The 17,119-nt window shown below is 46.0% G+C and overlaps 2 protein-coding genes across 2 annotated transcripts; both read right to left on the reverse strand.

The window, feature by feature from the left end:
- Positions 1–1,519: 1,519 nt before the first annotated feature.
- On the reverse strand, positions 1,520–3,688 carry LOC136367544 (ovomucoid-like). The gene is made up of 4 exons (XM_066329268.1): positions 3,561–3,688; positions 2,698–2,720; positions 2,141–2,265; positions 1,520–1,702 (listed from the first exon to the last, which is right to left on the reverse strand). Exons 1-4 carry the CDS (start codon positions 3,613–3,615, stop codon positions 1,657–1,659), a joined length of 249 nt encoding a protein of 82 aa, XP_066185365.1. The 5' UTR covers positions 3,616–3,688; the 3' UTR covers positions 1,520–1,656.
- A 1,694-nt stretch (positions 3,689–5,382) lies between these two features.
- LOC136367306 (ovomucoid-like) lies at positions 5,383–15,245 on the reverse strand. Its single transcript, XM_066328825.1, is given in 9 exon segments — positions 5,383–5,526; positions 6,010–6,119; positions 7,115–7,175; positions 7,692–7,828; positions 8,102–8,159; positions 8,680–8,816; positions 9,579–9,598; positions 10,595–10,719; positions 15,175–15,245. Coding segments are annotated over 9 exon segments (765 nt in total). The 3' UTR covers positions 5,383–5,480.
- Positions 15,246–17,119: the final 1,874 nt, after the last annotated feature.

Below are 17,119 nucleotides of genomic sequence, written 5' to 3' on the forward strand. Positions count from 1 at the left end.
GCTGGGGTCCTGCTCTGCCCTTGGTGACTCCTGAGCAATTCTGCTCACTCTGCATCACAGAGGATTTATCATTTCTGCTCACAGTTTCCCCCTAATTGCCTGCTGGAGATTCCTGTTTAGCAGACGTGCCCCTGCAAGAGGCCCTCTGAGCATCGCGGGGATCTCCAGCACGATCTGGAGCTGCTGCCCAAGCCAAAAAATAACTGCTGGAGGTGGTCCTCTCTTACCCTGACTCCCAGACTCAGCAGAGGGGGAGAAGAAGGAGACTGAATGTGCCCCACATCCTCCGCACTACCTCCCAGAGCCTCAATTTATCTTGGTCCCCAGAAATCACATCTGACACTGAAAAGCCTTCCTGCACACAGAGTTCCCTCTCCCAGGAGGGACATCCCAGCCCTGGGAAGGGACTTGGCACTAAATGGTTGCAGAGAGTCATGTCTTTTGGAAATAAATTGTCTCCTTTTAGAGAGCTGCTCTCTGCAGTCTCTGGGAAGTGACACATTGTCACTTAAGATCATTAACTATTTGACTGTGAGACTGCTGCCTCTACGGCACGCGGCACTGGCAGCGCCTCGCTGTTAATGAATAATAAATTAACACCATGACTCTGAGCCCTTCCTTTCATCAGCCGAGATTTCCAGAGGCCGGAGAATCTCAAAGGATCCTCTACAAGCGACAGTCAACGTAATTACCTTCAACCAGCAGCCAAGTGATGGGTGAGGTGCCCAGATGGGCTGTGGCAATGGTTGCCAGCATCCTCTGGACACCGGGTCTGTTAGCACTGGCTGCCCACTGGTTTTCTGCAATGCCCCTCAGCAGTGAACCAACGTGGGCAGACAGGGATCTGCCTGCTCAGAGAATGCACCCTGTGACATTGCTCTGGGGAGCAAAGCAGATTGCAAAAGGCCTTCCCTCACCTAGAGGTGGGTTTTCAACTCTGCTCGCGAGGTGGAGGCAGCTTGGAATGTGACCTTCTGCACGTGTTCTCTTGTAGGTGTAAGAAATCAGGGATAACCCTGGAAACTGAAACAGGGATGAGCAGATCATTGTGCCAGCAAGACCCTTTCTGTGTGGCAGAACAGCGCCAGGAAACCCCAATTACAACAATCTTGGGACTGTCCTAGTTATGTTCACGTTTAGGTGTGCCTGGGACCTCTTTGTGCTGCCAGGCTACACAGAGTAAGGCTGGGTGAGGCTGCAGGTGCTGGACAGCAGAGGCTGGGGAAGGAGGGAGCTCCTCTCACCCAGGCAGAGTGTCTGAGATTCCCTCAGAGCAGTAAATGGACAGGAGCACCAGCATCTCCAGCCCCGGTTTTCTTTTGGAAGGCTGGATGAAGGTGGGTGCCCACAAAAGCTGCCCATGGCCTTTGTGTTTGATGTTTTTGTAGATCACAACACCATTCTCCCTTTCCCTGCCGTTTGCCCATTAATTCCCACACCCCAGGATTGTTGCAGTGGTGTGATCATGCAACATGTTATATACAACCAAAATGAGACTAAAGCAAGACATAAGTGCTGGTCCTTTTTTTTATTATTAGCAGAGGTTTCAGGATTGATAAGAGGTTTCAAGGGTCAGATCAAGGGTTTAGGAAGTCATCTGCCATGGGGAACATTGCAGGGAGGGATGCTCTTTCTCAGCTGAATCTTGTCGAGAGCTTAACATGCATTAAGAGATCTCAAGCGAAGACCTCCACGGCTTCTCCTGCAGAGAAAGCAATCAGTACCTCAGAGACAATATCTGGGTTTTCACTGTTGGTCTGTCCCTCTACACCACAGAGGGATTTCTGAACTCTATTCCATATATTTCCTTTTATTACTGCCATATAAAGACAAGAAAAAAATCTTAATTTAGAAGACCAAATAGTCTGTAGGAAGCAGGCTTTGTTTGCTGAGAGAAACCTCTTTTGCAAATCACTTTAGAGGAAAATGGGGAATGCTCTGTTCTCTCTTTATATCTGAAAGAAAGGAGTTCCCAGCAAAACTTCCCACTAAAAAAAAAATTACCCTTGCTCGTGAGACAACAAAAAAAAAAACAAAATAAAGCAACTTTACTTCTCCAACCAGTCTCCAAGACTGATTAGCCAGTTTAAGCTAAGTAAGTTCATCACTTAGTAGGTGAAGAGATTTATTCCATACGTACAGGTATGCATTGCAGAACATGCATTTGTTGGAGTATGTGACACCATCAGACCCGCAGTGGGGCATGAACTCCATGGTACAAAAATTCCTGACGGTCCTCTGGTTCCTGCAGTACAGGGATGCAGCCTGTATTGACACACACACAAAAAAAAGAGTTCTCAACCAAAGCCGGGTGAGAAAGGTGACATTAGGAGGCCCTGCACACTCCTCAAGCTGTCCCCTTATTGGCAAGGAGCAGATGCTGAGGAAAAGCCCAGGGACAGGGCAGGATGCAGTGGAGAGTTGCCTCCAGCCATGCAGAGCCTGTGTAACTGCTGTAAATGATGCTGCAGTAACTTTGACAACAACTTGGACACGAGCTGAATACTGCCCTACTTGTCGAAACGATCACCAGATGAAAATGGCAATTTCACCCGATAATATCTGTGGCAAATATTGCTCAGGCAGCTGGGTGTCTCAGGATTCTGAAAGGCTCCATCATGATGTGATTAGTAAAGATTTATACAGAAACTGCTTTAAGGAAAGAAAGGATGGGGAATAGAAAAATCTGTCCCTTACCTGCTGCGCATCAGTAGCTGGAACTAAAAAAAAAAAGAAAAAAAAAAAAAAAAGAAAAAAATGAAATACGTTACAAATGCAATCCATGGATTCTGTTAGAATCTGAGAATGCTTGCCCTGAATACATATCTTCCAAGTCCCTGCGTGTTAGCAAATTTTTCTCAGACAAAAGGAATTTCAGGCAAAATGTTGTGCCATACTGTATGTTGATTCTGTAAGGTTGTTTTTAATGAGGGTTACAGTAAAATGGAAAAAGGCTTATAAATTAAAGAAGAGAAAGGCATTTTCCATGGTTCAAAGGATGGAGCAGGACATGAACCCAAAGTGAGGCAAATTATTGAGGTAAACAAGGACATAAAGCTGACAAATACACAGAGGCAGCATCTTACATGCACTGCCAATATTATTCTTAAACAAGAATAGTATTTAGTGAGAGGTGAATTAATAAAGCTTCTACAGCAGTTCAGGCTCTCAAACTGCACCTCAGCTCAGGATGACTACAAGAAATGTTCGCTTTCATTCAGTAAAATTATTTGTGTTCCTGCAACATTTCAGAGGTTAAATACTGGTTGTCTGAGTCTCCGGGTTGCACCACGTACATGTCACTTCTTTCATTATGCATAAACTAGCACTGAGAGTAGAGCTGTTCCCACAGTTGTTCTTACCCACTCAGTTCTGTTGCTAAAATATTACCCCATAAGTGATAGTCTCTGATGTCAAGTCTTTTCAACACTATCTTTCTAGGAGTAAATAAGTCCTTGCAGAATGGAGCTCTTTCCAGTCTGAGGATGTTTTTTTTTTGTGGTTTTAAAGACAGCCAGTGCTTACTCCAAGGCAGAGCACGAGGCAGTGGAGCCACTCACCTGAGATGCAGAAGAGAGCCAGAGACAGCAGCAGCAACACCCCCATGGTCTTCATGGTGGCTGGATGAGCTGTGAGCAGCAGAGTTTGACTTTTTCTCTGGAAACACAACCTCGATTCTGTCCTCAGGTGGCAACCCCACTTATATGTAAGCCTGCACCCCTGGGTGTGTGTGTGTTTGTGCATGTTCATATTTGCCTTATCCACCCTTATCCTGGAGCAACATTTCCAGCCTTTTGTCTCCGTGGCAATCCCAACAGAGGTAAGCTGTGCTGTACGCCAAGAATGATGTTTCTTCATCAAAGGGAGTCACGAGGAGTTTAGATGTGTGAGATACACCCTCAGCGTTGTAATTTTAAGTGAAATATAGGACAGTTTCCCTCTGAAGGACCACAGAAAACTCCTGCAGGCAAAAGAGCCACTGTACAAACTGCTCTCAGATTTTCTCTGCACTCACCTATCCGTGCCTATTTTTGTGCAGTGCTTTTTCACTGGAAAAACATTGAATGAAATGCTTCTGTAGCAGAAAGGCTCTCCTTTTATTTTTGTGCTTACCCGAGTAAAACATCACTAAGTTGCAGTGAAAGGAGGAAAACAGTGAAGGGGGAAGGCAAGCAAGAGACTGAAAGGAGTCCTGGGAAATGACAAGGGATGGAGAAACTTTTATGGGACTATGCAAAAAATAATTTACAATTGTTATTTCCCCTAAAAGCCATTAGCTTTGCAGTAATAGACTTTTAGTATGGTGATGACAAAATGATTTGAGACCCTAGCGTGGATCCTAGAAAAGTTGAACCCAATCTGGAAATCTTTGTTTCATCCATTTGACCATCTCTACATAAATCCTTTGTTTTACCACAAAAGCATTGCTTTTTGGGACAACCTCCATCAAGGAGAACAAGCTCCCCTCTCCCTCTGATTCCCAGAAGAAATGCATGTGGGAGATACTACATTTTAGAAGGGATAAGCCAAATTTATTTATGCCTCTCTTGTGTGGATCAAAAAAAACCAAAAACCCTCCAAAAAAACCCCCCACAACCCAATTCAATACTCAAACAGAAGACAAAGGCAAAATAAATTTCATGCACAATGCACCAATGACAGGTCACACTCTCAAGAAACAGAAGGATACTTTGTCCTTGGGTTTTGAAACACTGCTGAAATACTCCTTGGGCTGGCAAAGAACATTGTGTAATTGAAGAGTGAGAGAAGACAAGTAGGCAGGAGTAGGCACCACACCTAGGAAGGCATTTATCTTAAAACACTTGAAGGGTGTTAGAGGACGACTCCAAGATGAGAAAAATCTGGTAATCAGTCAGTTGGAGGACTTGGACAAATAGACAGGGACAATGCATGTGTCTGGAAAACACGGGCTTTGCCAACAGAGTGCCCTTGAGAGAGAGCAACACTCGAGGTGAGGACAGAGCCAGGGCTCAGCTCTGGGCAGTGACACCAACGTGAGAGCAGGTTTTGCTGATGCTTGCACAGGGAAAATGCACCAGGAGAGACACTCCTGTGTCTCCACTTCAGCCCTTTACAGTGTCAAACATCTGAAGGATCTGGGCACTAATGCAGGGGCACTGTCATTTATGTGCAAAGACACACAGCTCTGGGCTTTGAGCATCTGCGTTTCATTTTCTGCCTTTTACGAGAGGGAGTGGAGCAAGATGTTGTTCTTGTTCTATCCCAGAGCTTTGAGCACGTAACCTATTCTGCCTGGTATCATCATGATTCAACAAATCAAGAAAATGTTTCATGAGGCAACACATGAAAGGAGACAGGGAAATGTTGCTGATTTAGTTTATTGAGAAAGAAAATCAGGAGTGAGCTGAGTTCCCCAGGGGGTGAGATGAACTGAGGTGAGATCTTTAGCTGGGATTTGCCAGTGGGGATCCTGTGGTGAATTCTCTCGGCACTGATACTCAGCATTTTCCAAAATGGCTTAAAGTGATAGTCCCATTGCTATCCCTGAAAGCAAGGAGAGGAAAGAATGAATTAAACACAGAGTCCTGCCTGCTATAATCTTTTTCATGGCTCCTAGAGATGGTGTCAGATGGGATCCTGCCCCAGAGACAAGGAACTTGCAGACTCATAACCCCATTTGCTATTTGATTATTAAGAGGTGGGTGAAACAATTTAACCCATTCTTAAGGCTGAAAATATGTGTGGGAAAAAAATAGCAGAATTTCAAAAGGAAAGGAATTTCATTTCCTTTGCAATGTGCAAGAAAAATTCCATTAAGGTTAAACGGCCTTCAAACCATTCACACTGACAAAGCAGCCGTAGCTTTTTTTATGCTCTAATGAAAAAAATAAATGAATGCTTGACACGGTGGCTGGCATTCCCTCCTGCCCCAAATCCCTAATCGACAATATCCAGCAAAGAAAAAAGCAATAACTGTGCAAACTTGTGCCCACAGATAACACGAGTGTCACTCATATTTGTACATACACGACTGCGTTGCAGAAGGTACACTTATTGCTGTATGTTGAGTTGTCAGAGGCACAGACAGGCATGTAGTCAGGTGAGCAGACAGGTTTGGGGTAGTCACTGCAGTCAACCTGCAAAAAATAAATAAAAATGTAAGAGTCTGATTTGAAGGAGTCAGTAGCACAAGGGCTTGAACCCTGAGCTGGAGCTGCAGTGCTAATGATACCAATCTTACCCAAAGTAATTAACGTCCTTGCACATCTGATATGAACTGAGGTGTCGGTTTCTCCTATGCCAGGAGAATTTAATAATATAAAAATGGATCATAATTTCCTGTTTGAAGAGATGTATATCATAACCTGGTCACAGCATTTCCAAGCAGCAGCTGTTCACTCAGTGAAGGTGCCGTGCTTTGTGTTCCCAAGCTGGCCAGGAAATTAAATGGAAAAACACTTGTATCTGGAGAAATGGAGTGCTGATCCTCCATAAAGGTCCATTATCCCTCCTGGAGTCTTAAAACTGGAAGATCGTGACAAAGCTGGATACTGCAAGAGTGGGATTTTCCTTCCTGGAGCAATGGATGCTACACTTGCTGAGGAGCATTGTAGGGCTGAAAATGTGTCTGGGTGCAGGAAGAGGCTGAGTAATGGAGGAGAAATCTATCAGGGTTTACTGACTGCACAGAAATCACATCTAGCTGAGGTCCTCCACCTGAAAACTGGAGGTTGGAAGAGTAGAAGTCACTCTACATTCTGTATTCTCTGTCCTGCACAATGCTCACAGCCCCTGCCAACAGCAGGCTCTGCACCAAGTTGCCATGGGCTAGATGGACCACTGGCCTGGCCCCAAAGCCATTCTCTGTTCTTATTTACAGTTCTGCCCTGGGGGATTATTTCTACTACTCTTTTACTCATCCCTCCCTGAGCAGTCACCTGCTCCTTCCCTGGCATTCACATGAATAACATTTATTACGTGTGGAGAAAGCAAAATTTCTCCCATTCTGCAGCACAGTAGCTGTTTCACTTCTGCAGGACACTGTTGGTCTGGGGGCTGCTGCAGACACTGGCAGTGCTTCCCCAACAGCAGCAGGACCAAACCCCAGCCCCTGATCACCCAATTCACTTACTGTGGCAATTTCCTTCTTACATTCACCATCAGTCTTCTTGGCAATGCTGGTTCCAGCCTCCCTGGGGAGGGGAAGAGAGCTGCATTAGGGAGCTCTACAGGCAACCTGTTCTGCTGAACCCCATCACCCAGGAATGCTGAGCAGCCTCAGGCACGTTTGGGATACAGGAGACATCCAGCTTAGTTTGTGGCTCCAGGGACCAGCTCAGCTGGTGTCACTGCCTGTCATAGAGCTGGTTTATAAGAAGATGTGAGGACAGGGGTCAGGGTGGATGAGGAGACAGGCTTTGTGACAGTGTCAATGCTCCCTGGGTCAGTCATCCTCTGCAAGGCAGCATCTGCCACACAGACCCTTCTAATTTAGTTAAGAGAAGCATCCTGTGTGAGATCCCCACCCAGCCCTCTACTTCTCTGTCTGGACCAAAGGCACAGCTTTCCTTCTAATCACAGAGGAAAACAAGGTTTAGTCAGGAGGAAAAGAGGAGGGTCAAAGCCCAAGCACCTCACAGAAAAGGCCTTGGTAGAAGTCCTGCTCTCCAAAAGAGCAGTTCCAGGAGCAGCAGCCCCTCAGTACTCACAGGTTCCGGGCACAGAGCTGGCACTCATTGTCGTAGGTGACCCAGTTGGTCCCACACACGGGGCTGAGGTCTTTGTTGCAGAGCAGCACCACTTTGCCCTCCTCACTGGTTGTGTTGGGGTACCTGCTGCAATCCACCTGGTGAGGGAACAGACAAAGCCCTGGTGAAGGCCTTGCTTACAGCACACAAATGGATCTGGTGAGTGTGTCTGCCTGGCCACACAGGACAGCACCACGGCAGGAGAAAAGCTTTTCTGTGAGTCACCATGATAACAGTTCACTTGCAGGTGACCAGTGCAAGATTCAGACAGCTCATCTGTAGTCTTGTTTAGGGTTAGAATTATTCCAATAAGCACCTTTGGCCACTCAGAAGCAGGACACATCCCTTGTTTTGCCCTTGGTTTAACTTACAGGGGCAGTTTCCTTGCATTCTCCATCGTGGTCTTTGCTGACATTGGTTCCATATTCTCTGCAGAGCGAAAGACAAATATTAGGAAGTTCTGCAAAGATGTCTTGCTACATCCTAGGTGCTAGAATTAATGCAAGGGCAGACTGACTCTTTCTCAATCAGGCTTTTAAACATCTGTATTTGAGAAGGTAGTGCCACCGTCCCTAACCAGTTGAGTAGCTCGCAGGGATGTAAAGCCCTGGGAAGCTTTAGGACTGTTTTGGGCAGCCCTGAGCAGAACATCTCCAATCCTTTTGCTGTGATGAGATGTGCTCTCAGAGCCATCACCTGACCGCTCCTTGAGACAGAGAAGGAAAAAACCTGAATAAATTACACAAGCAAAAGAAAGACGCGGTGACCAAAGCTCTGCCCGAGCGCTGTGCCGCGATACCCAAGCTCATTTTGAGGGAATTGACACAGGTGACGTGTGACAGAGCCCTGATTGCTGAGCAGTGGTGCTGCCAGGAGCTCTGAGCTGTGCTGCCTGAGGTCCCCAGGCTGTCCCCAGGCTGTCCCCAGGCTGTCCCCAGGCAGTACATACACGTTGTAGGCACAGAGCAGGCACTCGTTGCCGTAGGTGACGCCGTCGGAGCCGCAGATGGGGCTGACGGCCTCGCTGCAGACCAGCACCTCTCTGCCCTCCTCGTTGGTGGTGTTGGGGTATGTGCTGCAGTCCACCTGCCAGAGGAATCACAGCAGTGGGGTGAGAGGATCTGTGACATTCACGACTCTCATTTTGCGTGGGACGCTGTTCTCACTGTCACAGCACAAACGTCTGCTGTGGGTCCATCAGGTAACTGGTGAATCCCTCCTGCAGAGATGTCCCCACAGAGCAGGAGAAGAGGAGGAGGAGGGAAGAGCTATAACCATGCAGCTCCATGAATGGGATAAACCAGTGGTGGTCTTTCATGCTCCTTGACGTGATTTTATAAAGGCTCTCCATTGGTCCCTAGTTCTATTCCTGTGGACCTTCCACTGCACTTCTGATTTTACTTTTTCATTCTTAATACACTGGCCATGCTTTTTTCAGAGGACCAAGACTAACTGACTTGTGAGGAAGCTGGATGAGCTCAGAGTTATTTTAGCCTTTCAGTAGGTTGCCCTCAGGTAGGCTCTGATACCAGTCTATTGCTTCAGTTTAGAGCCAGCTATATATTTCCAGCTTAAAGCTTAGACCAGTCTAAAGCTGATAAAAAATTAATTAATCCAAACTTTGTGTCATTACTACTAAATTATTATTAGCATACAGCATAGATGTACAGCAGGGGCAGTATAATTTAATATTTTACACTGTAGAATCTGATTACAATGACCCAAGTGTCACACTTAGGTGAAAAACAGCTGAGCATCTACAGGCTGGAGTTTTTTCCCATTCCTTTGGTTATGTCTTTACCAGGCCACATACCTGAGAAAAGTGACAGAAAGAAATCTTCCACTTACCTCAATCCCAAAGGCAGTATCTGGAAAAGAAAAGAGGCAGAAAGTATGAATCCAAGCCAACATGATAAGACCTCAATTAAAGCTGGAAATATGGATATAAAATTCCTGTGTGCGAACCAAGCTGAATGATTTCCAGTGATTGTTTTTTGAACTAAATAAACTATGCATGATTGGTTTTTGAACTAAATAAACTATGATTTTTTTTTCTCTATGTTGATAAGTAAAATAGCATTGCTTATTGCTGGCTGTGATGAAACACCTTTTTGAAAAGCTTTGTTCTTTTTTTTGTTCTAAGATATGTAAACTTATTAATTGAAAACAGAAGAGCTTTTCCTTCCTTATCTTTTTACATATCCGTTCTGACCCTAAAGCGCTGCTGTTACATATCTGAAAATACACCTGAATCAACACAGACAAATGCAAATAGTCACCTACAGGATAAGCAAATACATACAGCATCTGTTGTCAGAAATATGCATTTGAAAGAAGGCGAGTGTAAAAAAAAAAATGTCTTTGGCTTTGTAATTTCATCAGTTGTGAATGTGCAGTGAGAACATCAGAGTCTGGCTTGTTTTCATCTCATAATGTTGTTCCATTAGCAGAAAGAGCATTGCAGGAAATTTGCCAGGGTCTTGCAGAGAATTTGCTTGTGCCATTACAATATTTTCCTTACTAGTTACTAGAGGTCTGACCCCCTTCTTATGGCCTTATTTCAAGCATTCATCCATTTGCTGTAATTGTACAAGTCTAAGCAGTGTAATGGTTTGAGAACATCAGTGTACAAAGTGTAACAGCACGAGTTGCCAGCACAGAACTCCACTTGCTGTTACCTATATTTATGACAAACAACCAGCTACAGCAGCGTGCCATTGAGAACTGCCCTGAAACACACTCCTGCAACCTACACCATGCCAGCTGAGGCAGCAGAGCCCTCTGAAGGAGATTTTCTCTCCTCAAATCCTCTGCCTTATGCTTTTAAAGACAGCCAGGACTCAGACACCTGCAGAGTCACTCACCTGGGATGCTGCAGAGCACGAAGGAGAAGAGCACCAAAAGCCCTGCCGTGGTCATGGTGAAGGGGTCTGGAGTCTGCAGGCTGCCTGCTCCCACTCTGCTCACGAGATGGTCCCTCCAGGGCTGGCTGCAAATATATACAAATGCAACGTCTAAACTGTTCAAGTGTAACATAAAACAACCTGCAGAATCTGTCACCAGCACAATGAGGCCGGTAATATTTATGGAGGTCTTGACTTTTCAGGTAATGGTCTGCGTCTGCTCGGCAATTGATTTTGGCTGGACACCTGGTTAATAGATCAAGGCAAGTATCACACGTTCTGAGTGGTCAAAAGCAAACAAATGGACTTTTGGACAAAAGAAACCTCTTTGGGATTCTAGTGGAAATGTAAGGAGCACAAAATATTGAGGAGAGTAAAGAGCAGGGCCCAAATTTGTCTCTTGCAGGGCAACATCTCCCATCAGGGAGCAGCTTGTGCAGGATGCAGTACCAGCCTGTCTGCAGACCAGGCTGATTCTCTGCTTTCCTTTCTGGTTTGGGGTGGGTTTTTCTACCCAAATTCCCAGACAATCACCTCTAGGTACAAACACAGGTCAGGTGTGGCTTTGCCATCAGCAGCACCAGCTCAGCTTCGTCAGGCAAGTCTGGCAGGACTGTGTCTAACCTGTGAATCCAAAGGTATTTAGCACCAGTTCGAATAAAGCCAAGGCTTCTTGACAGTTTCACTGCCTGGGTATAGAAGAGCTCAGTAGAAGACTTGAAAGCAGGTTAAAAATCTGTCAAATGCCACTAAAAATGTCACTTGAACCTTAGCAACAGGGAGCACTTATTTACAGACCTAGTCCCAGTTAAACACACGATTCAGAGTGTTCCGCCAAGCCATCTGAAGAACAAAAGACACTGAAGGTTTGGGAACCTATTTACATTGCACCAGCTATGCCTGAAAGTACAGTAGGTCCTTTCCTCTTGCAGATATTTTAGAAAATGATACTTAAAATATAGAATCTGTCCCCATTTCCCTGTCTGTCTCACACCATCAGCCTTTGTGTCGTCTCCAAATTGCTCCTGCCTAGGAGCCGGTCTGCACCTCTGCTGTTTTAATAGCTGTAATTTTGCAGGAGTGAGTTCTCCCTGCAACCTGTTCCTCTTCCCTTTCACAGGTTCAAAATAGTTCAAGGATACTTGGGGTTTTGGGGTTTTTTTTCTGGGGGGGGGGGGGGTCTTGGGTGCTAAGCATTGTGTTTAAGGTAGACTCCAGAATCCTGGAAGCAGATTAATAGGTGCTTTATAGGTGCTGTCTTTAATGAACAAGGCACTGCCCATTAGACAAATGAATTTCATCTGAAATAATTAAAATTCACCCCAAGCAAATGTGTTGTTGTCTGATCCACCACAGTAGTCTAAAGGGTATATTTTGATCCTTAAGTGGTGCATAGAATCCTCTCTCCTGGCACACCCAGAAGGCCACAGCATGGCTGTGTGGATATGCAGGTCACATTTTTACCTCCAAGAGATGAGATTCTTCACAGGGAGAAGCATTGAAATAATTATGCTGCTGTGATTGTTTCTATAAATTACAGGGAACATGCATGAATATTTCAGACAGATTTGGCACATCTTCAGGATATATTGCCCTGATGTGTCTGGTGAACAGCATCTCTGGAAGCCAAACACTTTTCCCTGAGCATGTGCAGGACTTACTGAAGCTGCTCCTTATGTGTCACAGTTGTTGCTTTTACCTGTGCAGGCTCTGCAGAGTTGGAGGGTTAAATATGAATTAAATATGGACTTTGCCACCGCTTCCTCCAGCCAAGGCCTCTCCAAACCATCCTCACCAGCCTTCATAGCCCCAACCTGGCAGCTTTTGACAGGTTTCCTCCTGCCTGGTGCCTGCATGCTTCTCCCTGCCCTGGACAGTGCTGTCCTTTGGGCAAGACCAACCTCTCCTGATGAGTGGAGAGCACCTTCCTGCCAAAGTCTCGCACGTGTTACACCACAGAAAACTTTCCACTTCAACTGCTGGGATCAGCACTAGGTCTGGCACTGGCCCCAGGCAACTCAGATTTTCTCTGACCACCACAATGTCTGTCTGATGTCCAGCAGATCCTTTCCTTCTCTCTCTCACCTACAGACACTTCAGGGAGACTCAAGTCTGCAACAATGAAATGGTGACTGGGGAACACCTGAGCCACCCAGGTACCCCCTTGGCAAGCCACAAAAGTGACACCCAGAAATCCCCAGGTTTCAGACATTTGCACAGCCTGCAGCCATTCAGCATCCAGAGCCTCCCCACCCCGGGTTACAGCTCCAGATCATCCTGCCTCTGATAACAGCATGGAAAAATCCCACAGCTGGCTAAGCTCATGCTGTAGAACAGGTCCCTCAGTCCTTAGCTATGCCTGGAAGAACAGTCAGAAAGAGGATTTGGTCTGCAATCCTGCCACTGATCTGCTGTAATCCACTTCATTATGGTCTTCTAATCCTCAAAGTCAGATGCAGCATATGGCTAATGACCATTTGGCTGAAGGAAAATCCTCTGTGTGCAGCAGCCAGCACAAGGGCAGAGATCCTACAAGAGAGCTGGAGATGGACTTTGGACAAGAGCATGGACTGATAGGACAAGGGGGGATGAAAAGGCTTTAAGCAGAAGGAGGGTAGGCTTAGATTAAGCATTAGGGAGAAATTTTTTGGTGGGAGGTCCTGGCACAGGTTACCCGGAGGAGCTGTGGCTGCCTCATCCCAGAGGGTGTCCAAGGCCAGGCTGGACAGGGATTGGAGCAACCTGGGAGAGTGGAAGATGTCCCTGCCTGTGGCAGAGGGGTTGGACCAAAATGATTTTTAAGGTCTCTTCCAACCCCAAAAATTCTATGATTCTGTAATCCACAGATAAGCAAAGGCAGTGCCACACCTCAGGTGCTGCCTGCTGTGGTCCTGAGCACCCAAGGTCTCTGTGCTGACACAGGGCACGATTTGGCCATTATACAACTGCCTCTCTGTCTTACTCATGTAATTTCTTGGTTTACATTTCCCATTACAGGTTTTTTTTCAGTATCTATTTCATATTCCCTGAAAGAATCAAAACTGAGGTTGGAGAGTTTTCTTAGCACACATGCTAAGAAATAGCACAGCATAAATAACACATCGATAAATGATGGACAAATCATTTAATACACTTTTCTAAACACTCCTGGGGTTTGTCACATTATTTAATTAACAAATAACTGCTGGAAAATTGGGAAATACTGATTAGTTGTAGCTCTTTCATGAAAATGTTTCTAATCACTCCAAAATGCCTGCTAAACACAATTCAGGCTGCAGTTTTCATCTCTGACTCTCTTTTGGCCACAGTGTGGCAAATAACTGTTTGCACTGAGCCACATGCCTGGAGAAACCAATACAGCACAAATGGAAGCTCTGCCTCTTACCCAGTGCTTGAAGGCCTCATATGAACTGAGCAATAAAGCAAACAAAGTCACTGATATGATTAAAACACCTCGCTATCAAAACATATCCATGTGTTTATGAACTTATTAAATAGAACTTGATCCAGGTAATGCCTGGTGGATGTTTTCCTGAGCTAATAAGACCATGAGCAGAACTTTGTACCCTGCAGCTGAGGGCTAACATGGTTTCACATTACTTGTGCAATGAATTAAATGTATTTGGCCTCACTACAAGGGCAGATGTTGACACAGAGGAACGAGTCCAGCAGAGGCAGGCAGGCTGCCCAGGCACAGGGGCACAGGGCATTCCAGGAAAGCTGAAGGAGCTGGGAATAGATCCTGGAGAACAGAATGGCTACTGGGATCACATTGCTGTCTGCAGCTCCCTGATGGGGTTAGAGATAAGGCAGAGCCAGTCTTCACTAAGCTGTATGGCAAAAGGATTAAATTCTGAATGAATGTGAGGAATTATTCCCTGCCATGAGGACAGAAAGCAGAGAGGCCATGCATGTCCTTCCTCAGTGCTATTGAGAACCCAACTGAAAAAGAAAGGCCTTGGGCACCCTGACCTGCCTTTGACTTTGCTTTGATCAGGGTTTGAGCCAGAGACCTCTGGAGAGCTCTTACAACTTGAATTATTTTATTTATATTGTACTTATATAATTCTCTCTCTTACCGATAGCAGTTATTAATAAAAAACCCCATACTATTTCTCTCTGACCCAGGAGAATTCTCAGAATTTTTCCTAGAGCCTTTACTAAAGGCTCACAGGTAAGCTCTCCAAAGAGCTCCCAGAATATTTTCACAAAGGGTGACCACTAACATGTACAACAGAAAGAGTGGATTGTAATCATTTTTAAAACAAAACCACACCAGATTTTAGGACATTATTTCAAACCATTCAAACTTTAGGACATTATTTGCTCTCAATGACTGCAAAGTCTCTCCACTTGTGCAGGAGCCCAGCACTTTACCACCACAACCCTTCTCCAGAAGAGCATCAGCATCCAGAAAAGTTATCTGCACCGCAGAAAATCAGCTGCCAAAATACCATCCACTTCCCTGCTGTGCTGCAGCCTGGACCAGATGTGGGTCTCAGCAGCAGCAGCAGCTCTGAGGACACATCTCCCTCCCTCACCTCCCCAGCCCGTGCTGTGCTCCAGCTCTGAGAAGTTTGGGGATGATAAGGGCCTCAGGTCAGGGCTCCATTGCTCTGGAAGAAGGCAGGAGTTACTCATGAGGAAGCAGGAAAATGCTACAATGAACATCAGAAGAAGGAGGCAGCAACCAACACGATTTGGCTGGACACTGACCCGGGTTATTGCTCTTTGAAGTGAACGTGCTGCAGGGAAGGTGGGCTGAAGGTAACACCGAGGTATTAACCTGCAGCTGATCAGAGGAACAGCAAACCACTGCTTTAATCAGTTTCCCTAACACTTCAGTGATCTCAGCTCTGCATCACTGAGCACTGGTCTCATCTTTGCCACAGCCCAGGCAGGAACAACGAGGAGGTGGCTGCAGGGAAGTGGCAGCTGACCTGGGATTGACACCATTCAGGGATGCCTGGCAGGACAAAGCCAACCAGGCACCTTCACTGCTGGGGCTGGGAAAGTCTCCCTCAGGAGAGAATCTTCCAAAGGTAGAAAAAAAACCCAAGAAATTCAATAGATTCTTATCTGCAATGAGACATTATTTATAGCTCAATGCACAGTTAAAATAGAACGAATAAGCATGTTCAGCTATGAAAGCAAATTGCTTTGAGGTTATATAAACCAGGGGAATAGTTGAACACATTTTCCAACTACCAGTTGTGCAGCAGCACTCACATCACCAGAATAGCACACAGCGGGGACACTGGGGCTGTGTCCCTCGGATCCCAGGCAGCTCTGTGACCCACCAAGGAGTGTCACTGCCAAGAGAGGCTGAGAGCAGAAGTAAGATATTTTAACTGACTGGCGGGCAGGGCTGGGAAAAGTGGTCTAGTGTGGTTGGGATGAGCCTTTGCTGCACGTTGAGCAGCAGAGAGGAAAGCGAAGGCCTCAAGGAAGATGGTTTGATCCCTGGACAGCTGCATTGCAGAGTTTGTTGACACAGGGATCACCAGCCCGGATGTGACTGCAGCACAAAATCCGTGGCCAGGCTGGCTGGGGAGCCAGGTTATTGTCTCACATGAAGCACAGGGATCATCTCTTCACACCGAGCTGCCAAGTCTCATTAATTTATCACGGGGCCATGCCGTCAGTGCTCGCTCCCCTCAGGTCTGTTTTGTGCGATTGACAGATATGTCTATAGATCACAAAGTGTTCCTGACAAGAGGGTAATTAACCTTCAATGTTTACATCTCCTTCCTCTTGGTAAGTAAGGTACAAGTTGGGGTTTGGGCAGGTCTGGTGTAAACGAGCTACAGTTTCCTTTCATGCTCTTGATCAGAGTCCAGAAGGAGTGACTTTCCTGAGCTCTCTATGGAGCAGTAGGTAACCAAGGCAGATTTTCCGTGGGTAAATGGCCAGAGCCTTGGACTCAGGGCTTTTGGACCAGCACCAGGTCTGCAATCATCCATGAGTCTGTAACTCCACAGCCCTTTGGGTCCAGATCTGAGATTTGCTTCATGTCAGCTCAGAACAGCTGAGGCTCTGCTCAACTTGGGGGAACCAGGGGTGAAGAAGTCACAGATAGTGACATGTAGCAGAGGAAATGTTGTAAAGGGGGGGTTAAGTTTGATGAACATTTCAAAGGTATGTCCTCCTGCACAAATCCCGTATGGGAGGAAGCAGCCAGGAGTGCCACTGTTACCTGCAGGCATCACTCTGCCCCAAGAAAAATTGGGGGATCACATCCTATGCAAACCCTTTTTTTCCATGTGAAACCACAGGATGAGGTGATGCAGAACAGAAGCAAGCAGAGCACCAAACAAAAAACATGCTCCCAGGTCTCACCTTATCAACCAACAAACAGGCAAAAATGCATATGAGGAACAATGTTTGCAAAAGACAAGTGAAGGTGCTTGCTTTCCTGTATGGGAATAAAACCAGGAACCCCTGGGATATGAATGAGGGTTGGTTTTAAAGAATGATCTTGTAAAT

Source organism: Sylvia atricapilla, chromosome 14 (genome assembly GCF_009819655.1).
Source record: "Sylvia atricapilla isolate bSylAtr1 chromosome 14, bSylAtr1.pri, whole genome shotgun sequence".
Classification (NCBI taxonomy): domain Eukaryota; kingdom Metazoa; phylum Chordata; class Aves; order Passeriformes; family Sylviidae; genus Sylvia; species Sylvia atricapilla.